This window comes from Onychomys torridus, chromosome 4 (genome assembly GCF_903995425.1).
Source record: "Onychomys torridus chromosome 4, mOncTor1.1, whole genome shotgun sequence".
Classification (NCBI taxonomy): Eukaryota; Metazoa; Chordata; class Mammalia; order Rodentia; family Cricetidae; genus Onychomys; species Onychomys torridus.
Genome location: NC_050446.1, coordinates 6,673,320 through 6,697,968, shown reverse-complemented (window position 1 = coordinate 6,697,968; position 24,649 = coordinate 6,673,320). Strand labels below are relative to the sequence as shown.

The 24,649-nt window shown below is 51.1% G+C and overlaps 2 protein-coding genes across 2 annotated transcripts in view; one reads left to right on the top strand and one right to left on the bottom strand.

The window, feature by feature from the left end:
- The window catches only part of Prrc2b (proline rich coiled-coil 2B), a 103,132-nt gene extending 85,145 nt beyond the window's left edge, over positions 1–17,987 (top strand). Inside the window, exons 20-37 of the mRNA XM_036183384.1 lie at positions 2,453–2,559; positions 2,691–2,741; positions 3,868–4,014; positions 5,583–5,694; positions 6,367–6,432; positions 6,520–6,613; positions 6,847–7,002; positions 7,979–8,109; positions 8,511–8,606; positions 9,938–10,030; positions 10,952–11,048; positions 13,017–13,109; positions 13,270–13,387; positions 13,763–13,860; positions 14,369–14,482; positions 16,028–16,154; positions 16,762–16,939; positions 17,487–17,987. Coding sequence (XP_036039277.1) covers positions 2,453–2,559; positions 2,691–2,741; positions 3,868–4,014; positions 5,583–5,694; positions 6,367–6,432; positions 6,520–6,613; positions 6,847–7,002; positions 7,979–8,109; positions 8,511–8,606; positions 9,938–10,030; positions 10,952–11,048; positions 13,017–13,109; positions 13,270–13,387; positions 13,763–13,860; positions 14,369–14,482; positions 16,028–16,154; positions 16,762–16,939; positions 17,487–17,661 — 2,053 coding nt within the window. The 3' untranslated portion in view covers positions 17,662–17,987. The remainder of the gene's footprint in view (positions 1–2,452; positions 2,560–2,690; positions 2,742–3,867; positions 4,015–5,582; positions 5,695–6,366; positions 6,433–6,519; positions 6,614–6,846; positions 7,003–7,978; positions 8,110–8,510; positions 8,607–9,937; positions 10,031–10,951; positions 11,049–13,016; positions 13,110–13,269; positions 13,388–13,762; positions 13,861–14,368; positions 14,483–16,027; positions 16,155–16,761; positions 16,940–17,486) is intronic.
- A 253-nt stretch (positions 17,988–18,240) lies between these two features.
- Uck1 (uridine-cytidine kinase 1) lies at positions 18,241–24,305 on the bottom strand. The gene is made up of 7 exons (XM_036184872.1): positions 24,093–24,305; positions 23,768–23,927; positions 22,882–22,978; positions 22,600–22,742; positions 22,417–22,511; positions 19,912–19,960; positions 18,241–19,511 (listed from the first exon to the last, which is right to left on the bottom strand). Exons 1-7 carry the CDS (start codon positions 24,198–24,200, stop codon positions 19,330–19,332), a joined length of 834 nt encoding a protein of 277 aa, XP_036040765.1. The 5' UTR covers positions 24,201–24,305; the 3' UTR covers positions 18,241–19,329.
- Positions 24,306–24,649: the final 344 nt, after the last annotated feature.

Genomic DNA, 24,649 nt, shown 5'->3' with positions numbered 1-24,649 from the left:
TGTAGGAACACAGTGGCAAGTTCTACAAGCACATGAGCACTCGGGATGCCTGACTCCTGCAGATCCTAATTCTTCCTCTAGTTTTTCTCCCCTGCATGACTGTGTATGTGATATGCATGCTCATGTGTGTGAGAGTACACATGTGTGTGCACATGAATATGTGGAGGCTTAAGGTTGCTGATATCCAGTGTCTCCTAGACATTATATTTCATTTATGAATAATTCAGTATATACTAATGAAAGATGAGAATTTTTTTTTTCAAGACAGGGTTTCTCTGTGTAGCCCTGGCTGTCCTGGAACTCACTCTGTAGACCAGGCTGGCCTCAAACTCATAGTGATCTGCCTGCCTCTGCCTCTTGAGTGCTGGGATTAAAGGTGTATGCCACCATGCCCACCACGAATTAACTTTTTTTTTTTTTTTTTTTTTTTTTTTGGTTTTTCGAGACAGGGTTTCTCTGTAGCTTTAGAGCCTGCTCTGAACTAGCTCTGTAGACCAGGCCTCGAACTCACAGAGATCTGCCTGCCTCTGCCTTCCGAGTGCTGGGATTACAGGTGTGTGCCACCACTGCCCGGCATGAATTAATTTTTAAGAGATAGAGTCTACAGAAGCAGAAGAGGGTGTCAGAGACTCTGGAGCTGAAAATCGAGTTTTTGGGAACAGCCTGACTTTGAGTGCTGGGAACTGAACTTGGGTCCTCTACAAAAGCACCTAAACACTGAACCCCAAGATGAGGATTTTTCAGAACAAAACTCACATGACCATAGTAGCATTGCCATGCCTAAGCACTGGTGTCCTCAGGCCTCTCTCGGTATCTGAAGATGTGACAGGCAGTTCTTGCTCTCACCTTGCAGCCCTTTCATCAGATTGGTAATTCTTCTGCAATTTATAGCTGTAGGTATGTGTGAGGTTGCTCATTCGCTTGGCCAGGACAGACCTAACTCAAAAGCTGTGGGGAGGGTTGGGGAAATGGCTTGTGGGTAAAACATTTGCTCTACAAATGTGAGGACCAGAGTTGAGACCCCAGGCACTCAGTCGGATGCCGTGTGGGCGCTGTACCCCAGGCACTCAGTCGGATGCCGTGTGGGCGCTGTACCCCAGGCACTCAGTCGGATGCCGTGTGGGCGCTGTACCCCAGGCACTCAGTCGGATGCCGTGTGGGCGCTGTACCCCAGGCACTCAGTCGGATGCCGTGTGGGCGCTGTACCCCAGGCACTCAGTCGGATGCCGTGTGGGCGCTGTACCCCAGGCACTCAGTCGGATGCCATGTGGGCGCTGTACCCCAGGCACTCAGTCGGATGCCGTGTGGGCGCTGTACCCCAGGCACTCAGTCGGATGCCGTGTGGGCGCTGTACCCCAGGCACTCAGTCGGATGCCGTGTGGGCGCTGTACCCCAGGCACTCAGTCGGATGCCGTGTGGGCGCTGTACCCCAGGCACTTAGTCGGATGCTGTGTGGGCACTGTACCCCATCTGTAATCCCTGTGCACTGCTGCTGAGTCAGGGTCTCCTCACTGGAGCAGCTGGCTATCTAGCCATACTAGCCAAATGACAAGCTTCAGACGGAATGAGAGACCCTGACTCAATAGACAAAGAGGAAAGTAATCAAGGGAGACACTGGATATCAGCAACCTTAAGCCTCCACATATTCATGTGCACACACACGTGTACTCTCACACACATGAGCATGCATATCACATACACAGTCATGCAGGGGAGAAAAACTAGAGGAAGAATTAGGATCTGCAGGAGTCAGGCATCCCGAGTGCTCATGTGCTTGTAGAACTTGCCACTGTGTTCCTACAGGTTAGATGATGCTGTGTGTGTGTGTGTGTGTGTGTGTGTGTGTGTGTGTGTGTGTGTCTCAGTGCTTGGGGACAGAACACAGTTGGAGCAAAGGATCTGACCCTGGCTCTTCACTCACCTGAAGTCAGCTGGAAACACAAGGTTTTATTCTCCTGCCTGTGTTCACAATTATGATTTCTAGGGAGCTAGAGAGATGGCTCAGTGATCATGATCACTGGCTGCTCTTGTAGAGGACCCCAGTTCAGTTCCCAGCATCTACCTGGTGGCTCACAACTGTCAGTAACTCCAGCTCTAGAGGATCTGATGCCTTCTTGTGCCCTCTGGGGGTACTGCACACATGTGGTACACAGACATACATGCGTAACACCCATACACATAAAATGGTTTTTATTTATCTATTTGTTTGTTTTTCTTTTTCTTTCTTCCTTTCTTTTTCTTTTTTTTTTTTTTTTTTTTGGTTTTTGAGACAGGGTTTCCCTCACTTTGTAGATCAGGCTGGCCTCGAACACCTGCCTCTACCTCCCTAGTGCTGGGATTAAAGGCATGCCCACCACTGCCCAGCGAAAAAAATAAATATTTTTTAAAAGCTTAAATAGCAGCTAAGGTTTCTAGGTGGGTATAAAATTAGTTTTTGTTTGTTTGTTTTTAGTTTTGATGAAGTCTATTACGGGCAGTACATCTCCTTTTACATGAAGCGCATCTTCTTTCTGGATGACAGTGGACCACCCTTTGGCCACATGCTGTTGGCCTTAGGAGGTAGGTAAGAGAAACAGCCATTGTCTCTCGGGCCTTGGAATGCATTAAGCAAGTAACCTTCTCAAGGGCAGGGGTCCTGTGTTGTTGTTTTCTCACCTTATTTGGTCCATATTCCAAATTTTCTGTTTTAGGTTATTTAGGAGGATTCGATGGTAACTTTTTGTGGAACCGAATTGGAGCAGGTAAGGATTTTAACTTTCCCTATTAATCTGCACATGAAATAATGGAGACACTATGCCTTTCTTAAGAACCAACAATTGCCATTTATTAATCTGAACCAGGATATGGTTGATTATTTGAGTTGAGTTCCAGGACAGCCATGGCTGTCACAGAGAAACCCTCCCTGCCTCAGCAAAAAAAAGAAAGAAAACTTTGGTTAATGGATCTGGAGAGATGGCTCAGCAGTTAAGAACACTGACTTTGCTTCCAGAGGGCCAGGGTTTGATTCCTAGAACCCACATGGGGGCTCACAACCATCTGTAACTCCAGCTCCAGAGGATCTGACACCTTCTTTTTTTAATTTTCTGGAGCTGAGGACTGAACCCAGGGCCTTGCGCTTGCTAGGCAAGCGCTCTACCACTGAGCTAAATCCCCAACCCCCTTACACCTTCTTTTGACCAGGCATATACAGTCATATATGCAGATAAAACACCCATATACGTAGCCAGGTGGTAGTGGTGCACATCTTTAATCCCAGCACTCAGGAAGCAGAGGCAAGTGGATCTCTGTGAGTTTGAGGCCAGCCTGGTCTACAAAATGAATTCCAGGACAGCCAGGACTGTTACACAGAGAAACCCTATCTCAAAAAGCCCAAAAATAAACAAACAAACAAATAAATAAATAAAATAAAAGACAAAAAACTTAAACAGCAACAACAACAAAAAAAAACCTGGGTTGGAGATTTAGCTCAGTGGTAGAGCGCTTGCCTAGCAAGCACAAGGCCCTGGGTTCAATCCTCAGCTCAAAAACAAAACAAAACAAAAAACCCATATATATAAAATACACAAATAAAAATTAAAAAGAAAAAATCTGGTTAAAGTTTAAGTGTTTGAGATTGTAATTATCTCTGGCTCTTTGTGCATGTGTCCTGCGATTTAAGGTGTGAATCAGCATGCCGAATGGTGAGATCCTGTCTCTAAAAACCACTCACCACAGAAATCCCAAAGCTCATTTTAAAGACTTTACCCCATGACTTCACCCTTAGCTGCTCATGTGCCTCCCAGCTTTTGAGAGTTTCATTTCAGGGTCTGTGAGCTGCTGTGTGTTACTGCTCATGTTCTCAGCTCTGCTGTGTGATTCCCTTTCCAGAATACAGCAGCAACGTGCCAGTGTGGTCCTTGCGCCTGCTGCCAGCCCTTGCTGGGGCTCTGTCAGTACCCATGGCCTACCAGATAGTGTTGGAGCTTCACTTTTCCCACTGCGCTGCCATGGGGGCCGCCCTGCTGATGCTCATAGGTAAACCTTGGCTCCCTGCCCGCCTGCCTTGGGCAGAGTACAGTAAAAAAAACCAGAGACTTTGTGGCATTTCACCATGAGTCTTGGAGAGGCCTGGTGTTAGTGAGTGTGCTGCCCTAGTGAACACATCTGCTTCATCCAGATTGCAGATTTGCCTCCACAAGACCCATCCTTCTGGGCTGCACTCTTTGATGTGGGATTGATGGAGTATGAGGTCAGACTCTTATCAGAAGTAGAGATGTGAAGCCAGGCACTTGGGAGGCAGAGGCAGGTGGATCTCTGTGAGTTTGAGGCCAGCCTGGTCTACAAAGCTAGTTCCAGGACAGCCAGGGCTACACAGAGAAACCCAGTCTTGAAAAACGGAAAAAAAAAAAAAAAATAGAAGTGGAGATGTGGCAATAATAGCATATTAGAGGGGTTGGGGATTTAGCTCAGTGGTAGAACACTTGCCTAGCAAGTACAAGGCCCTGGGTTCGATGCTCAGCTAAAAAAAAAAAAAAAAAAAAAAGCATATTAGAGGTGGGGGCTGCCAGACAGTGCTTAAGGGCATATATACACCTTAGCTTGTACATGCACGCAGGTGTACACATACACACACACAATTTTTTTTTATTATGTATGCAGTGTTCTGCCTGCATGTATGTCTCTGCAGGCCAGAAGAGAGCATCAGGTCTCGTTACAGATGGTTGTGAACCACCATGTGGTTGCTGGGAATTGAACTCAGAACCTCTGGAAGAGCAGTCAGTGCTCTCAACCTCTGAGCCATTTCTCCAGCCCCACATACACAATTTTTAAAACATTTTAATACCTAAAGAAAATAGCCCTGAGCTTTGGGATGTTAACACAGTGATTGGGCACTTGCCTAGTGTGGATGAGGCCCTGGGCTCATCCCCAGTGCAAAAGCAAAACTATGCCTTGCTGGTTCTGGCTGTAGTCCCAGCACCTGGAAGGCTGAGGTGGAACAGTCTTGAGTTGAAGTCAGCCTGGGCTATATAGTAAGAGTTTGTCTCAATTTTTTTCAATATTTCCTTCTGCATCAACTATGTAAAGTTTTCTTAACCCCCAATTGGGGACTGGAAAGGTAGCTCAGAGGTTAAGAGCACTTACTGGCCTTGCAGAGGACCTGAGTTTGGTTCCTAGCATCCACGTGGTGGCTCACAACCATCTATAACTCCAGTTTCAGGGAGTCCCATGCCCTCTTCTGACCTCCATTGGCACCAGGCACTTGTGTGGTCCACATAATACGTGTAGGTAGACCACTTATACACATAAGTACTAAATTAAAAAAGAAAAGACTTTTCCCCTTGTTTTTCCTTTAATAAGACAGTAAAATAAATATGTGCCATTTATATTGTATGAGGGGTTTGGGGTGATCTGTAGATGACTTACAATGTACATGCAGCAGGACGGGTGGAAGGTTATATGCAAATACCTGTCTTTGTACAAACCGTGCCTGAGCATGCATGGCCTGGCATCCTCAGAAGGTCCTCAGCCTGTCTCCATGATGAGGCAGCTGCCTGCACCTCCTGTGCGCATGCTTAGTACTGGCCACTCTTCATCTGTCACAGAGAACGCCCTGCTCACCCAGTCCAGGCTCATGCTGTTGGAGTCCTTGCTGATATTCTTTAACCTCCTGGCCGCGCTGGCGTATCTGAAGTTCTTCAACTCCCAAACGCACAGGTATAGGAAGTGAGACCGGCCTTTTGGTTAGGAGGGTTCCTGCTTTTTAGGCAGGGTCTGGCTGCAGAGTCTCCCAGCTCTGGGCGTTGCTTGCAGAATGCCTTTTGGTTACGTAATACTTTGGGTTTGGGTTAGCCCATGATTTTTATTTAGCTACATCTTTTTTTTTTTTTTTTCTTTTTTTCCGGAGCTGAGGACCAAACCCAGGGCCTTGCACTTGCTAGGCAAGCACTCTACCACTGAGCTAAATCCCCAAACCCCGCCCCCCTTTTTTTTTTAGGTTTATTTATTTTTTATGTATACAGTGCTCTATCTGCACGTATCCCTGCATGCCAGAAGAGGGCACCAGATGTCATTACAGATGGTTGTGAGCCACCATGTGGTTGCTGGGAATTGAACTTAGGGCCTTTGGAAGAGCAAGCAGTGCTCTTAACCTCTGAGCCATGTCTCCAGCCCTATTAGCTACATCCTTTTTAACTTTAACCCACAGTAAAATTTTTCTTGACAAAAAGAAAAATTCTTCTGAACCCCAAACTGGGAGGTGGGTTTTTTTTTGTTGTGGCTGGTAGTCAGGTCTGGCCAACCTCAAGACTGCTCGGAGAAGAACACACTGTCCCTGAGCTGTAGGATGAGTCCTGGAAATGCTTCCTTGTCCTTCTGTTTTTATCCCAGCCCTTTCTCACTGCAATGGTGGCTGTGGCTGATGCTGACGGGGGTCTCCTGTTCCTGTGCAGTTGGGTGAGTTAGAGTCCCTGACTTGGACAGTATTCTTCCTATCTGTGGGGTTATCTGTCTTATAACCTTGTTTCGCGTTGTCCTTTTCAGGATCAAATACATGGGGATTTTTACCTACTTGCTCGTGCTCAGTATTGCAGCTGTCCATGCCTGGAACCTGATCGGAGACCAGACCTTGTCAAATGTAGGTGGTGTGTCAACGCCATGTGAGCCTGTGTGTGGGGTTGGGGTGTAGAGCTGTCGTAGGGAGGAGCTGGCTCAAAGAAGTGGACCCTAGAGGCTTCAGGAGTGGGCGGGAATGGGCCACTTACTGAGAGCCTCATGGAGGTGGGGCTTCTCAGTGCCCATGCCTGCATGAAGTCTCTGAGAATGGTCCTGCTGCCCCTCGGATAGGAGACCTTTGCTCCCTCCCCGCAGATCCAAGTGTTCAGTCATGTGATCGCCAGAGCAGTGGCCCTGCTGATCGTCCCAGTTGTCCTGTACTTACTGTTCTTCTATGTCCACCTAATGCTGCTCTATCGCTCTGGGCCCCACGACCAAATCATGTCCAGCGCCTTCCAAGCCAGCTTGGAGGTAAGAAACATGATGTCCAGGTCACTTCAGAGCAAAGAAAGGTATTCAGAGGCTCAGAGTTTCTGCCTAAGCACTGTCGGAGCCAGCCTTGGTGGTTCTTGTAGCCCCAGGAGGAAGAGGTCTGTGGGTTGCCACAGGTCAGGGCAAGCCAGGGCTCCTCCAAATAGGACCCTGTTTTAAGAAACTAAATAAATGAGTAGATAGACAGACAGACAGATAGATAAAAATAAACAGTGTCGCGTGATCACTGTCAAGTGATCCAGAAATGAAGCAGCCTATTGGTATTGTTTAAGGCATTCTGAGGTAGCGATTGTGTGGACAAGTGAGGCAGCCTCTCTTAGTCTGGCTTGCACTTAAATGCCTCATGAAATCGGCTCAAGCCTAGTGTATGCTATGCTAACTGCGGCTTACAGAGCATTTTGCATTTTGGACTTTCAGATTGTGGGTGGCCTCCAACCCCTGTCCCCCCAAAATTGGAACACTTCTGGTTCCAACATTTCAGATAAAGGCTACTGGCCTATAAAATGTACCAGGTGTGGTGAGGAGTGTAGCCTGGAGCAGGCCTGCTCATGCCTCCTGGCTCTGCTGAGGACCTGCATGTCACCACACCCTGGTCTCATCTCCTCAACATTAGACATAATTGCTTGACTCTCACAGGATACCTGCAAAAGGAATGTGTGCTGGAAGGGCCAGCGCACACACACACACACACACACAAACACACACACACTCACACTCTCAGAATTTGTAACTCAGTAGGACCCAAGTCTATGAGAGTTAGTTACAACTAATTCTATGATGGTATTTACCACTACCCCATCTGTCACCAAGGCCAGTTGAGAATTGTTGGTCTCAGTCCAATGAGATGATGGCACAGGAAGAGTGTCTGCCATGAGCCTGACACCTCTCTCCATCTTGGGAGTAGAAGGATTGGTTTGTCTCTTGAGCTCACCTGAGACCTTTCTGTTTGTCTTAGGGAGGGCTCGCCCGCGTCACCCAGGGCCAGCCCCTGGAGGTGGCCTTCGGTTCCCAGGTCACCCTGAGGAGCGTCTTCGGCAAGCCCCTGCCCTGCTGGCTTCACTCCCATAAGGACACCTACCCCATGATGTAAGGAAAGTGACCGTTGGAATTTGCGGTCACAGACGACTCTCCTAGTCACAGAATGCTGTGTTATCTCCCGGTTTGCTTATATTGAGAGCTGTCACTTTCTGGGGTCGGGTTTAGAGGGACAAAGGCAGCAGGGCTCCGGTCCCAGGCTCAGGATGGCTGTGGTGCCCAGTGTGGCCCAATAGGAGGGCTGTGGCAGATCATGTGTCTCCTCCAGTGGCCTGAGCAGCTCTGGTGACAGCAGTGTTGTTTTGTCCCTGTCCTCTGGTCCCTGAGGCAGGCTATATTGTTGAGTGACAGACACAGCATGCCGGGTGGTCTCTGCAGAAACAAGGGAGATCAGCAGCCTGCGGGTCTCAGCTGCCCGCTTCAGGTGCATTCTCTGTTGACATCTCACACAGATATGAGAATGGCCGGGGCAGCTCCCACCAGCAGCAGGTGACCTGCTACCCCTTCAAAGACATCAATAACTGGTGGATCGTAAAGGACCCTGGGAGGTGAGTGTGGCTTCATCAGCTCACCACCCAGCATGATGGACAAATGGTTCTGCCGAGTCCTGGGCCTCCTTTTCACGCGTGCTCCCTGGCCTGTGACCTCATTCAGCCTTGGGGCTGGAGTATATGCCTGTTAGTGTGAGGCCAGGGCCTGGTCTGGATCCTCAGTGACCTGCCTAGCATCTCTCAGGAGCTGTAACAGCCCAGGATCGGCTGCAGTACCCTTCCACACCTGTTCCTCTAGAGAAGGCCTGTGTAGGGCCTCTCTACACTCCCGTGTCTAGGCCTAAGCAGTCTGTCTGCAAGTGATTCTTCCCTTCTTACAACATTGGGCTTCCACTCCTCACTACCCACTCGAGCATTGCCACCTCTAAGAAACCTTAGACCAGGTACTCTCCTAGCCCTACCAAATGAGTGTCCTTGGCCTCTAGACTAGTTCCTACCCTCGAGGCTCCCACCATAGCCTCCAGGAGCACGCTTACCATCCCCAGACCCATTGCTATCTCTGCACTCACCATCCTTCCAGGACTGTGAGGCCAGTTCCAGGGGAGGCCTCCTAGGCCAGTCCATCAATAGGTGTGCCTTCCTCTGCTCCAGCACTCTTCCGCAGGTTTCCTGGGTCTGTCAATGCTTGCTGGCTTGGTTTGCATGGCTACATGTCTGTGAGTGAGTGAGGCTGCCCTGGCCCGTCTGGCCTGTGTAGCCATTTACCCAGCACTGGGCTAGTGCTGGGGACTTGGTAGGTTCTAAGAGTTTGGTGGCTTTTTTTGTTTGTTTAGTTTGGGTGTGTTTTTTTCCTTTTACTTTCTTTTTAAGACAGCGTCTCTCCTTATAGCCGAGCCTTGCCTCAAACTCCCAATCCTCTTGCCTCAGCCTTCAAGTGCTGGGATTACAGGCATCTTAATTTTTTTTTTTTTTTTTTTTGAGCTGAGGATCGAATCCAGGGCCTTGTGCTTGCTAGGCAAGCACTCTACCACTGAGCTAAATCCCCAACCCGCATCTTAATTTTTTTCCCCCGAAGGTATGAAAAAAAGAGTATGTTGTCAACATAAGGATTTTTTTTTGCACCTAGTTTATTCTTCACAGACAGATATGACATTGGCAGACGGAGTCACATTTGGCAATTTGTAAAGTGACCTTAGGTTGAGAAGAGTTAAATGAAACATAAATGCCTTGATTCTCTATAAAGTCACCTCACGCAAGGGATACATCACTGGGGGTGCATGTTCCCCAGTGTCTGGGGCTCTGGAGACTTTGCAGCCTCAGCATTCCCAGAGAGTTTATGGTAGGAGGGTGCTGGGCAGAGTGCCACCCTGACAGTACTGTCTTCCTAGACATCAGCTGGTGGTAAACAATCCTCCCAGGCCTGTGCGCCATGGAGACATTGTACAGCTTGTTCACGGCATGACCACCCGCCTCCTTAACACGTGAGTACTTGCCCTGCTGGCTCTACTGGGCATTGCCTTTCACTCCCTCAACCTCCACTCAGCCTGCTTCCTGCATCCTGTCCCACCTCCACCTCACTGCACTGAGGCCGCACTGGGCCCTTGAGAAGACGGAGTGGCGTCTCTGCCCACAGCCTTCTCTCTAGTGACTCCCTCAGCTCTCCTGGGGCTCCTGGTGACCCTGGGTTGTGTCACACTGTCCATCTGGCCTCCCTGCTAGTGCTGCAGTAAGCCAACAAGCACCTCTGGGCACCCACACTCCCTTTTCTGCGGGAATGTCCCTGCGGCTACCACACCAGAAACCCTGTCTGGGTGCCGTCCTGCCCGCCACAGCACTGGTGTGCTGCTCTCAAGGGGACGCCTCGTGCGTCCTGTGATGAAGTGAGTCCCGCCTGAGCAGCCAGTGGCAGGCTTCTTCTGGCCACTAAGGCTGAGGAGTCACACAGTCTGCTCCCCAGTGTGAAACTACTCTGTTTGCTGGCCCAAGGCTGACAGGACTGCTGTTGAGTTCTACCCCCCCAGTGAAACCCCAGGGCCAGTTCTTAAGACTCCTTCTAGTCTCTGAGGCAGCCATTCTCTTCTCTGAGAGTTGCTTCACCTGTCCAAAGAGCGAATGACACCCATCCAATTGGTACATCAACTCTGGACACGGACACAGTCTAGACACGCCCTCACAGATAGCCAACAGGACAGTCTGATCTGGGCACTCCCGTGTTGAGATTCCATTCTCAGAGGAGTCCAGGCTGGGTCACATTGATTATTAAAGTCCACCTCAGTGTGGCCTTTCCCTGGATGTGTGGGAGCCCCTTTCCAGCCAGCTTCCCCAGCCTCAGCAGGTGGAACCAGCTTTGTGTTGAAAGCCCCTTCCTCTCATGATACTGAGGGACAGCTCTCCTCTTCCAGGCACGATGTTGCAGCCCCACTGAGCCCCCATTCTCAAGAAGTCTCCTGTTACATTGACTATAACATCTCCATGCCTGCCCAGAACCTCTGGAAACTGGTGAGTTCCCCGTGGAGTGCTGGCCAGTGGGACACCTGATTTCTACCGCGGAGCACCCAAAATGCCCCTTTGGATAATGGATTCTGATGTAAGAGGAGACAGGGAGCTTATATTCACAAAGCAAGTCTGAGATGTTCCCATGGGGAGCTTCACTGCATCAGATCTGGATCCTCCGGTGCCTCAGGGAGGGATAGGGAAAGTTCCAGATGCTGTGTGGACTTTGAAGGCCTTTGGGTTGGGGCTCTTACAGCCATAGCTGCTTCCTGGTGCACTCATTAGTCACCCTCTGCTCTAGTCCCATTCAGTTGTTGTGCTAAGTACCATGACCAGAAGCAACTTAGAGGAGGAGAGGGAAGTCAGCAGCCCATCCCTGAGGAAAGTCAGGGCAGGAGCTCAAGCAGAAACCATGGAGGAATGCTGTTACTGGCCCACTCCCAGATTAATGCTTAGCAAGCTTTCCTTACGGCCCTGGATCGCCTGCCCAGGGAGTGGTGCCGCCCACAGTGGACTGGGCCTCCACATCAGTTAACAATCAAGGCCATCCCTGACAGACAGCCCACAGGACAGTCTGATCTGGGCAGTCCCGCAGTTTAGACTTGGTTCTCAGAGTTCAGGCTGTGTCACGCCGACAGTTAAACCTAATTAAGACACCCTGTCACCAGACATGATCTCCAGCCTCTCTTGTGACGTAGGGGAAGCTTCTTAGCCAATTCTCAGGAGTTATAGAGCCCAAGCAGTTGCCTGGTGAGGGCTTGGCCATCAGAGGACTCTTACTGAGGCGGCGGCCTGCAGTCACTTTCCCTTCTGGTGATGGTCGTTTGCTCCCTCAGAATCCGGTCTCCTGAGAAAGTTGCTATGCAGAAAGCCTCGTTACTGGCCCACAGACTGAGTACTGACCCGCATCAGGCCTGAGGCCATTTCTAGGAGGAGAGGCCATACTGGCCTAGCTTCTGATTGGCTGCAGCAGCCAGCCCTGATTACTCAGCTTCCCTCCCACTTTGGACCTCCCTAGGGAGTCCCATGCCAGTTTGATAAGGCGCCTCTTGCCAGTTCCCTCAGCAAAGCTGTCTGAGGACTTAGGCATATCTGGCACATCTCTGCCATTTTCCCCTCATCTGTGCTGTACATGTTCATGGCCATTCTGTTCTCCAGCCTCTCCTGAGCAGCCTGATGACGGTCCTGTGCCCCTTCTCATGGGACTCTATCTCAGTAGGAATGATACTGAATCTCACTGACCTCCCTGCTACTAATGGCTCCATCACTGATCCCCTCCCTTGACCCCTTCCTGGCAGCCCTTTGAGTACCACTTGGTACAGGTTAAGTAGAGATCCCAGATACAGCGAGAAGGCCTCAGGAGTGGCCACCCGGTCCGGATGTCTTGCCCCCACTCAGCCTCTTGAGATCATCATGAGAACCTCATCGTTGAGGCACATATCAGGCTGTAACAGGCAAAGAACTACCAGGGCCAGGACCCTCCCTGAGCCAGTCTTGGGGGCTGGGGGTCTTGAACCACCTTACGCTGGCCAGGTAGTCTAAGTAATTCCATTTTGGCTGGAGTTCTGAGTGTTCTTGTAACTGACTAGACGGCTTTTGAGTGTCTGTGGGAAGAGCCTTTCCTGCAGCCTTTGACAAGGACAGTGAGTGCCCTTGCCCTATGGCTGGCTCAAATGCTGTATAGTAAGGTACCCAGGCTAGCTAGCATCATATGCTTCCTTTGTTTGAGGACTCATCAGCCTAGCTGGGACCCACACTGGTTTCATAGCTGTGTGATTGGTTAAAAAAAAAAGTCGAAAAAGCTGAGAAGTGAAGAGTGTCTGGTCTTTAGGTTGACATTTGAGGCCATCTGAAAGGGTGAATGACTAGATATATTTGGGTTTATCCTGGTTTGTGGTGCTGGGGATGGTCCTCACAAATGCTAGGTGGGTGCTCCGCTGCTGGCCCCCAGGCTGACAAGACCTCCTTCTGCAGGACATTGTCAACAGAGAGTCCAGCCAGGATACCTGGAAGACTATCCTGTCTGAAGTACGCTTTGTGCATGTGAACACGTCTGCCATCTTGAAGGTAAAGGGTAGCTCACATAAGCAAGCCACATGATTAAAGTCATCCTGTGTTTATAGTCCACACAGCGGCAGAGAATCCTGGGAAGACCTGGGATCTGCTGACAGTCTGATGGGGTTAGCCAGCTTCCTGTCATGCTCATTCCCTTTCTCGGTTTTGCTAGCTGAGCGGGGCTCACCTCCCTGACTGGGGGTTCCGGCAGTTGGAGGTGGTTGGGGAGAAGTCACGAGGCCACCACGAGAGCATGGTGTGGAATGTGGAAGAACACCGGTATGGCAAAAGTGAGTTGGTAAAACCCTGGGTCATGGAATTTGGTTGTCCTGTGGATCTCATGGCACTGAAGGAATACCAAACAAAACTGTTGGTTTGGAGGGACCTAAGCCCTCCATTCTGTTTGGCTGACTCTTGCAGTGATCCATGATTACATGAGGTGTCTGTGCGGAGGGCCTGGGGGTGGAGGCTGGGGATGATGGCAAATCATGCATCCCAGGGTACACAGTGCTGACTTGGCAGAGGCGTTCGGGGTGTGGTAGGAACCAAGTGGAATGATGCAGTCTGCTGAGGTGTCCTTGTAGGTTATTGGAAACACTGGGGACAGCCATTGTCCTCAGCTCTTCAGCCCCACTGAGTCCCTCCCCTGGTGTCCATCCACTCAGGCCAGGAGCAGAAGGAGAGGGAACGGGAGCTGCATCTACCCACTCAGGTTGACATCAGCAGGAACCTGAGCTTCATGGCCAGATTCTCGGAACTGCAGGTGACGAGTGGCTGGAGGGATGCCATCCTCCAGCAGGAGCTGATTTCTGCTGGTGAAGGCACTGTGTGCAGCTGAGCCCTGAAGTTCAGAGCCCTCCAGCCTGGAGCTTGAGGCTCTGCAGCAGAATGAGTGTCCCTCACCACTGCAGACCCATCAACCTGCGCCCACAATCAGGGACAAGGGGTTTCTGCATCAGTATGACATTGTGGTAATGTCAGGGTGTCTTAAGGCCTCGCATCAGGTCAGTTAGGTTACATTCAGCCAGCAGAGCCCTAGATAAGTCTGGCAGACTCAGAGAGTCGATGGCATGGCTCCTGTCAGTCTGCAGAGCAAGTGCTGATCCATGAAGTCAGGTCATGCCCCTGAGCCCATAGCTCTGCAGACTAACTTGCCAAATGAACTTAGTCTGGGCAGTTGACACACAAGGGACAGTAGTTGAGTCACACACCTTGACATTGTGGCAGCTGGTGAGATCCTCCTCTGCAACCTGTGCTTTATCCTGTGGTAGTGGAAGATGCTGACGCTGAAGAACGAGGATTCTGAACACAAGTACAGCTCCACCCCGCTGGAGTGGGTCACCTTGGACACCAACATCGCCTACTGGCTACACCCCAGGACCAGTGTAAGCAAGCATGTGTGAGCCCCGGTCATGTTCCTGGAGGTGTCCTGGGTTTCTCCAAAGCGAAGGCTCAGAATTTGCTTTTTTTTTTTTTTTTTTTTAATTTTGGTCATTGGGCAGTCCAAGGCCTGAACTACTCATTGCCAAAGAGCAAGGCCTCCCTCTCATTCGGTCTGTTGAGGGAGTCCATGATTAGCCTTTGGGGAAGCCCACCGCTTCATTCCCTGCGGCATCTGACCCTTAAGCTGGCCAGTGCTGGCTGGGTTATGTTGTGTGTATGATGTATGCTAGGCCGTGTATATATGTTACGTATGTATGTTATGCTGTGTGATGTGTTATGTTGTGTATGTATGTTATGTTGTATTTGTATGTTATATATGTATGTTATGTTGTGTATGTATGTTATGCTGTGTGATGTATGTTATGTATGTATGTTAATGCTGTGTGATGTATGGTATGTTGCCTCTGCCATGGCAGACTGGAAGCAGCATGGAGAGGCATGGAGGCACAGCTGGGCAGATCACTGAGTGAGTAAATGCTAAGACTTCCCCAACATGCTCACCAGTGGAATTGAGGGCAGTCACCAGAAAGTGAGGGCACATACAGCTGTGTGTGTATACACAGATTCTTCTTCCAGGTATGACCTTCCTGTGAGCATCTGTGGTTTCACCTGCCTCTGCCTGCTGAGTGCTAGGATTAAAGGTGTGCACCACCACTGCCTGTCGATTTTCTTTTTTAAGAACTATTTATTTTGTATACAATGTTCTGCCTACAGGTCAGAAGAGGGCGCTAAATCTCATTATAGATGGTTGTGAGCTACCATGTGGTTGCTGGGAATTGAAGTTAGGACCTTTAGACAAGCAGCCAGTGCTCTTAACCTCTGAGCCATCTCTCCAGCCCGGTGGCACACATTTAAGACAGGGATTATATATTTGAGGCCAGGCTGGGCTACCTAGGAAACAGTCTCGGATGAACTGGGGTTGTAGGTAAATCTCAGTGACAATGTATGTGAGCACGCAGAGCTCTGGATTCATGCCCAATATCCCAAATCTCCATTACTCCTAAATTTCAGGGTTTTGTTTGTTTGTTTTGGTTTTTCGAGACAGGGTTTCTCTGTGTAGCTTTGCGCCTTTCCTGGATCTCGCTCTGTAGACCAGGCTAGCCTCGAACTCACAAAGATCCTCCTGGCTCTGCCTCCCGAGTGCTGGGATTAAAGGCGTGCGCCACCACCACTGCCTGGCAATATTTCTTTCTCTTTTTTTTTTTTTTTTGAGCTGAGGATTGAACCCAGGGCCTTGTACTTGCTAGGCGAGCACTCTACCACTGAGCTAAATCCCCAACCCCTAAATTTCAGTTTTGACAAACAGGATTTGAGAACATTAATGCTTGTCTTGAAAAGTGGCTGGGAACAAGTTTGTCCAGATGTGTTACAAGGCTAGAGTTCCAGATGTGCCTGTGTACCTTTGGTGTATGTTTGGTTTCTCTCCTGACCATTGCCCTCCACTTGGAGTGAGGGGGCAGGTAGCGAGCAGCTCCCTGTGATTTCAGGCTCAGATCCACTTGCTTGGAAACATCGTGATCTGGGCTTCAGCCAGCTTTGCCACAGTGGCCTACACCCTACTCTTCTTCTGGTACCTGCTCCGCCGGCGAAGAAGTATCTGTGACCTCCCTGAGGGTTAGTGTCCTCACAGGATAGGAGCACATTGTGCGTAGGTGACAACCAGCTTTACTAGGACCCTGGAGCCCCTGGTTTTGCAGGTAGGGGCCCTGACAAAAACCTGTGGCAGTTAAGATCCACACCACAATTGAGACTTCTTTAGCAGAGAGCACACAGGGGATAGAGGCTTAGTTCTTGGTTGCCTGCATGCACCAGGCACAGCTGGATCAGGCACAGCAGTCAGTAAGAGGCTTAGGGGTCAGTGGTTGTAGGCAGCTGACAGAAATGCATTCGGAAAGAAAACTCAAGCACTGGCCCACCATTGCCCTGTAACATGCCAGAGAACATGGCCCCTTCTTTCTACTGACTTCAGCTCCAGTTCTGGGCTGGTCACAAATGTAGCTCCTTTGTAGCTCCCTGAGGAGCTGAGAGCAGAATTCTCAGACGAGAGCAGCCTGTCCTTACACTGGTCATGAGCTAAGGCTGCAGGGGACCTCACAGGGCTGGGCTGGGCCTCACCCTGAGCCTGGGGCTGGGGAGTGAGGTGCTGAGGATAGCATGTGACTTTGGAATGAGCTCCTGGCCAGCCCATGGTATTGCTGCTCTGAGACACACCCTCCCACAGATGCCTGGTCCCACTGGGTGCTAGCTGGAGCCCTGTGTACTGGCGGCTGGGCACTCAACTACCTGCCCTTCTTCCTGATGGAGAGGATGCTCTTCCTCTACCACTACCTGCCAGCACTCACCTTCCAGATCCTGCTGCTTCCGATCGTCCTGCAGCACGTCAGTGACCACCTGTGCAGGTGCGGGCACAGTGGGCCTTAGGGCTGTGAACTGGGGAGAGTCTTAACCACCTGTGGTCCAGCATTCTAGGACACAGCGGCTCACTGCACAGACTTGGTGGGATGTAGCCGACAGAAAGCTTTGGGTTAGCATGGTATGGTGGCGCTCACATTTAATCCCAGGACTTGGGAGGCAGATCTCTTGTAAATTCGAGGCCAGCCTGGTGAGTTCCAGGACAGCCAGGGCTGATACACAGAGAAACTCTGTCTCAAAAAAGAAAAAAAGAAAGCTTTGGGTTGGAGCAAAGGGCCTTGATGATGTGGAGGGCATGGGAAACGCCTCTGCATTTTGGGTAGAGCTGTGGCAAATCCAGGAGCAGGATGAGGGTCATGTGCAATGTATCCGGGCAGATAAGGGTTGGTGGGGGCACAGAGAAGCAGGGGAGATCTAAGGAACACACAGGTAAAGTCCACAAGTGTGTCAGCAGGTTCCTGGGAGATGGCCTGGCAGGGATGCTGTGGGGAAGCAAGCCAGATGCTCTAACCACACTCTCCCTGTTGCCTACAGGTCCCAGCTGCAGAAGAATGTCTTCAGTGCCCTGGTTGTAGCCTGGTATTCCTCTGCATGCCATGTGTCCAACATGCTTCGTCCACTAACCTATGGGGACACGTCACTCTCACCAGGAGAACTCCAAGCCCTTCGCTGGAAAGACAGCTGGGACATTCTGATCCGGAATTACTAGCTAACAAGAGCGAGGAAGACAAACATGCGGAACAGGATCTAAAAATGTGTTTGTCTCCCACCGGCAGAGGCCTCAGCAGTCAGGGACTGGCTGGGTCCAGGAAGGACTCCAGGGATTAATTACAATTTCTCCTGAAGAGCCACTGGTTTCTCATTTGAAGTGATTTATTCCTCTTCACACAGTGAAGACTATACCCACAGTATCACCTGTGAGGCCCACCTCTGACCAGCCAAGGCAGGCAGGAGCACCCGGCCAGGGAAGGAGTGGACAGGACTCCAGTGATGAGCCTGAGCTTGCCACTAGCTGTGGGGGGGGGGGGGGGGGGGGGGGGGGCACCAATGGGGTCTTGGCCCTGCCTTTCACAAGACCTGCAGGCACAGCTGACCCGTGTGAAGCCTACTTGGAACTCTGACAGTGTACTAACACCAAGACGACTCCTCCCTGACCTGTATTCTAAAACCCCTCTGGGAAATGTCACCAAACGTCCCCGCTTGTCTTCCACAGCCAAGGTGTCATCCATACACTTCCTTGCCTTGAATTTGCCTTTCCTAATGTAAATAAAAAGGAACAAATTGATGATCACTTTTTAGTGTTATTTATTGATTCTTCCTCCAAAGAGGGGTTTCAGTTCAACAAAATCAGTACAGCATTAACAGAAACCAGCCCCTGAGCTCAACAGAGCTCAGCTGCTGTCACAAGTGGGAACCACAGTTGTGTTTAACAAGAACAAATGAGAAGTGTCTGCATCAAAGCCTGTGACAACAGCAAAGAACACTTCCAAAAGGGCCATCATAGAATGGACCATTTGTGAAGCCATGAGCTCAGGATGGGTGTGTAGGAGACTGGTTGGCTTTAGGCAACCATGGTCATGTGACTGCTCTGCACTTAGTACTCCCTTACCTGGAGATAGCCTGCCCTGGCATGCTCACCATAAACTACCCAAGTGGCTTGTACAGACAGCCCCTGGGGCTTGGGCTCCCTGAAGAATTGCAAACACACTATTTTAACCATAGGAGACCTGATGGCCTGCTTCTGTTTATCCCACAATCCAGGCCCTAGGACACCCAGGAGGTCCTTGCATCAAGTGTGATGCTGCTTAGGGTCATGTGAGTAGGTAGACTTAGGGTTCCTTCCTGCCTCAAGCTCCTTAGACTGGACAATAGACCACTTGGAGGTTGTTAAACTAGGTTCATTGGTCACAAACGGCCTGTCACAAAACAAATAAGGATATATAACGTATCTTCAAACTTTACTTCTGCAACATGTACATGAACCACATCATACTGGGAAGCACGTCACTGTGATTCACTATCAATGCCAGGCTAGCAAGGCCAGCGACGCCAGCCAGTACCAGGGCTGTTTCCTCAGTTGCCCCTTAATGTATGTCCTGCATCCCTCTGGAAGCCGGCACCATGGGCTTTCTTTGTAGTTTGGGACACTTCTCAGTAACCCAGAAACCTGTTGGCCTCCTCCAATGAAAGGAAGCTGAGAACACCAGAATGCTCTGTCAGCATCAATCTACCCTCCCAAGCAAGGAAGGCCTGGTCCTAAACGCTGCCAGCCTAGATCACGCGGAGAGGAACCCTGACTGTGCTTTTCGGGGCAGGTGGTTGTCCCCAGGCTCAGACCCTTAGTGATGGGTCTGTGGGGAGCCTACATATGCCAGTCTCAGTGGGGCCTGCTGCTGGACTCCAAGTGTGAACGCTTGCCAGTGGCCAGCACCCCGGGGTGCTCTCCTGGCTCAGGGAAGGTCCTCTTGTAGTTGCGCCCATTGGCCCCTCCTCGATGCCGCTTGCACAGGTCACCATTGAGAATGTCCTGGATGTGCTGGACAATCAGGTTGATGGCAACTGCAATGAGACATGGGAATGCTCATCACACTCACTGCTGGAGCCCTTGCGGCCTGCCCTCACTCCTGCACTCTGCAAAACACTCAGCATGCAGGAAAGCCACTGTGCCTTCCTGCCTCCCAGCAGTCCCGACCTGCCTGCCGGCCTGATGTCTCAGCAGACACAAGGCAGACAACTGGACAGGTGCAGCAGAACTCCCTGGCTTCTGTTGTTGACTGAGCCTGACAAAAATACATCCCAGTGGCCTGACAGGCCCTGCCCAGCAGCTCTGGGTGTTTGGAAAGTACACAGAACCCATGAACCAGATGAACGTTGACAGGCCTCATGCACATACTTGGGAAGCCTTCATAGCCAAGGCAAGAGGTGGCAGTCTGCTTGGGAACAGGGCCGGGGTGCTTACCCATATTGTCAACCCCTCGAGGGATGATCACATCAGCATACTTCTTGGTCTGAAAGACACAGAGGGGTCTCCTGAGGCTGTTTCCTCCAGGGTGACTTTAAGGTACTCAGGAACAGGTTAGAGACAGCCTTATATAAGTGAGAGATGGGGTCTGAACAGTGAGGCAGAAGATTAAGCTGGAGTGAACTTGCACATCAGCGCCCCCACTGTTTGCCTAGTCACAGCTTAATTGCTGGCCTAAGGTAGGTGTGACACCTCCCACAGTTCTTGACCTCTGAAACTGGGACTGAAGTCTGCAAATGACCTATAAGAGTGAATGTGGCCGGGCGGTGGTGGCGCACGCCTTTAATCCCAGCACTCAGGAGGCAGAGGCAGGTGGATCTCTGTGAGTTCAAGGCCAGCCTGTTCTCCAAATTGAGTTCCAGGAAAGGCGCAAAGCTACACAGAGAAACCCTGTCTCGGAAAAAAAAAAAAAAAAGAGAGTGAGTATGACAGACAAGAGATGTGCCATGCGCAGGTCTCTTAACCGGCCCTGCACGGACGGTATGGAGACATGCATGGCACCTGGCACGTGCATGCTCTCACTACTGATTTGTTCTAATGCCAGTGGCTCTCCAGCAGACACCGCTGAGGAAAGCAGAGGCGAAGATGTGGCTGAGAGGACACGGCTGAACCAGGCAAAGCCCAGAGAGGGTGAGGCACACTCTTGACCCAGGTTGATACTGCCAACCTGTGTGTTCGGGTCAAGGAGGCCTATCCCCTGCAGCAGATGGGTTTCGGGAGGCAGTAGAGACCCTTGCCATGGAAGGGAAGAGCAGACCTTGGCTGGACCCACTCTGGCAGTGACATCGGTGAGGTGAAGAGGGGCTGAAACCCACTCCCCTTCCCCACCAGGCTGGGAAACGTGCTTGAGGGGCTGGCTGGCTTGAGGGGAGGAAACCCTGGCGAGGTCAGTAGCACATGGATCAGGGAAGGAGGTGGCGGGCTGCTCAGGAGGCTGGTCAGAGGCAGGCCTCAGGGTTTCGCTGCCTGCTCAGCATCTACTCAGCAAAAGCCCATGAGTTGAGACTGCAGGAGGCTACACTTCACACATTCATACTTTCCAGGAACTTCAGAGAGATAAGCAGTAAAGAGGGGACTCTTTTAGCCAGGGGTGGCAGAACACTGTAATCCCAGTACCCAGAAGGGGCTCTTTTGATAGCTTGCTATGGAACTTATTTATCCTATTCTTGAAAGTTCTACTTCCTTTACTTCTGGGGCCGGGGGCAGTCTCTCCATTTCTGGGGCATGTGGTGGGACTCTCCATTTATCTCTATCTGGCCTGGAATGTACTATGTACACCAAGCTGGCCTTGAACACATAGAGATCCCCTGCCTCTGAGCTCTGGGATTAAAAGCATGCACAACCATGCCTGGCTTTTATTTTCACCTTCAAGTGATAAAATACTGGGGGCTGAAGAGATGCTCAGCAGTTAAGAGCAATTGCTGCTCTTACAAGAGGACTCAGGTTAGTTTCCAGCACGCACATCAGGCAGCTCACAACCACCTGTCACTCCAATTCCAGGGTATCCCACACTCTCTTCTGGCTTCCATGAACACACACATGCACAACACACACAAATACATTTTTTTAAAGAGGCAAAATACTATTAAGCTTCTCTTTAAAACACTTCAATTTGACACTGAGCATGATGGCTCACACTTAAAATCCTGGCACTCGGGGGCTGGAGAGATGGCTCAGTGGTTAAGAGCACAGATTATTTTTCCAGAGGTCATGAGTTCAATTCCCAGCAACCACATGGTGGCTCACAACCACCTGTAATGAGATCTGGTGCCCTCTTTTGGCCTGCAAGGACACATGCAGGCAGAACACTGTATGTATAATAAATAAATGAATGAATGAATGAATGAATAAATAAATAAATAAGTAAATCTTTTCTATATATATATGAATCCTGGCACACAGGAAACTAAATGTAGAAGCCTGCCATGAGATCAGGGCCAGCCAGGGCTACAGCCCTCAGCTCCCCACTACCTTATTCCCTCTCTAAATTGGGTAAAGCCACAAGTTCACCTCTAACTCCAGAAATACAAGCTGAGTCATCAGGGATCTTAGCATCTGATCCACAGCAGCCCAAAGGACAGTTAAAGCACCCCACAGCTACTTCAGGCAGTGAACAGTCAAAAGTCTGGGCGGTGATGGCACACGCCTGTAATCCCAGCACTCGGGAAGCAGAGCCAGGCGGATCTCTGTGAGTTCAAGGCCAGCCTGGTCTACAGAGCGAGTTCCAGGACAGCCTCCAAAGCTAGAGAAACCTGTTTCAAAAAACCAAAAAAAGTCTTTACAGAGCAGCTCCAAGGGGAGCGAGCAAGATACCCAGGCCAGGCTTTGAGGGGAACAGCCAATGCATGTGCACCAGGGTCTAGCCTAAGGCAAACAGTGCAGACAGGGAGAGGTGGGCAGACCTGAGACCCATTTTCATTTTGGAATGGATAAAAGCAATACCGGCAGGCAGAACTCCTCAAAGGCTGGCTTCACAAAGGTGGTGTACTGGGTCAGAATCTGTTCCAGGTCCCTCCCTCGGTGCACATCCCGGAGAACTGTAGCAACAGGAGCAAGGCACCACCATAAGCCCTCCTTGGGACTCCTGGAGCACCCGAGCGCACTCAGGGACCTAGAGGCCCTTACCTCTTCGAGACAGCCTAACATCAGAGTCTGTGTCTACAAAGAGGCGCAGGTGGAACATGTCCCGGATCTCCTGGGTGTAGAATACCAAGATGCCCTCGAACAGAACCACGTCAGCTGGGTAGACCACAGTGGTCTCTGACAACCTGCCAGGGAGAGGCTCACTTTAGTAACAAGGGCCCTGACTACAAGATAGTCCACAGAAACAGATTGGGGTGGAATCCACCAGAGGACAGTGTATAGACAGCCCTCTCTCACTGGCCCTCCCAGGAATTACTTGCTTACCTTGAGTGGGTCACAAAATCATAGGTGGGGACCTCGACAGTTTTGCCTTCGACAATGTTTTTCAGAGTCTTGTGCATCAGATCATTATCAAAAGCATCTACAAAACAGCAAAAGGCCAGACTACCCAGCTGCCCTGCTGGAGCAGCTGGGAGAGAACCGCCTCTGCCCAGGGTCAGCACGGCTGGGAGACCCCACAACACACCACAGCATGAAGGATAAAATCATCCCACCAGGAACTGGGACAAAGACTTTCTGATTGGCTAGCACTGGGGGAGAGAGATAACGTGAGCCTCTGCTCCTCTCTGAGCTGGGAAGAGCCAGTTAAAAGTGTTGTTCACACCTTCTTGTGTCCCTAGAAAAGCTGAAACTTTCTAGGCACCCTCCAGACCAAGAAACAGCTCCAAGGCCTGGGCACCAGGTTAGCCTTTGCTTCTACTACCGGCCTCTCTGAAGACTGCCCCTAGACAGTTGGGGAATCCACAGGTCACCCAGGCAGTAGGGTTTTGCAAAGAACCCCTTAGCAGCAAGGTGCAGGGAGGGGATGTTAACACATCGAGAAGTGATCCTGAAGACACCTCTGCTACCTCCTTCCAAGTGAACTAGACAGTCTTGAATGCTCCAGGCTCGCAGCACTTAGCAAATCCTCCTAACCTAATATGGGTAAAGGCTTCTGCCTTCCAATCCCCACCTCGGCAGTTGGTATCAGCAGTTCTCTCTGTACAGCCTTGGTAACTCTGCATCCTACATACACACTCCTGTACAGCCTCCCATGGCAGTCTGCATCCACACGCACGCCTGTATCTGTCTGGCAGTCTGCAATCGCTGTAGAGCCCACGCAGCAGTCCACCCTCCACCCCACCTCTCCAGGCAGGCTGTCTGCCTGTACCTGGGTGGTCGAAATTGTACTGTCCCTTCAAGGCCTTGGCCTTCTGCTCGGCCGTCAGAACCTTATAGAAGCAGTCCTGGCTCAGGATAACCAACTTGCGCTGCCGGCGGTCCACTTCGTTCTGTCCCAGCAGCTCCATGATCTTCTCGCACACTGTTGACTGGGGACAGAAAGTGCCGGAAGTGGGCTTGGGCAGTGACCCACCAGGCCCCGGGGGCGGCCCCTTGGCTGCTAGCAACAGGTGACACGGCCGGGCGGGAGGCAATGGCGCCCCAACCCGAGGCCCGTCATTCCCACCGCGAGGCCCGGGGCGCAGACCACTCACCTTGCCGCTAGCGGTGCCGCCGCTCACGCCGATGAGGAACGGCCGCGGCTGGGGACGATCGGCCTCGGGCGCGGCGCTCTCGCAGCCGCCGCCTCCCGCGGTAGCCATATCGGGCTCCCCTGCCCTACATCCACTGACTCTGCCCGCTCCCGCCGGGATGCAGGGGCAAACGCCGTGCGCATCGCTTCCGGGAACCAGCACGCATGCGCGCAGGGGCGGGGCACTCTGGGCGAAGGCCTGGAAGCACCCAGGTGACTCCAGAGTGACCCGGTACCTGAAGGCGGAGCCTGGATGGGGCTCCACCCCCGCGACATGCACTCTCTCAAGGTTTTTTGTTTGTTTGTTTTTTGGAGCTGAGGATCGAACCCAGGGCCTTGCGCTTGCTAGGCAAGCGCTCTACCACTGAGCTGAGCTAAATCCCCAACCCTCTCTCAAGGGTTTTTGGCAGGGCGGGCGGGAGGGCGGGGGAGGAGGCTTTTTGTTTGATTGCAGGTTGGTTGGTTTTTTTTGAGACAGGGTTTCTCTGTGTAGCCCTGGCTGTCTGGAACTCGCTCTCT

Bases quoted from the DNA above. Each gene is read 5' to 3' on its own strand.
- Uck1 (XM_036184872.1), bottom strand. From the start codon at position 24,200: ATGGCTACCGCGGGAGGCGGCGGCTGCGAGAGCGCCGCGCCCGAGGCC. The intron at 23,928-24,092 runs GTGAGTGGTCTG...TTCTGTCCCCAG, and splicing joins GCGGCACCGCTAGCGGCAAG to TCAACAGTGTGCGAGAAGAT. The intron at 19,512-19,911 runs GTAAGCACCCCG...GTCTCATTGCAG, and splicing joins TCGAGGGGTTGACAATATGG to TTGCCATCAACCTGATTGTC.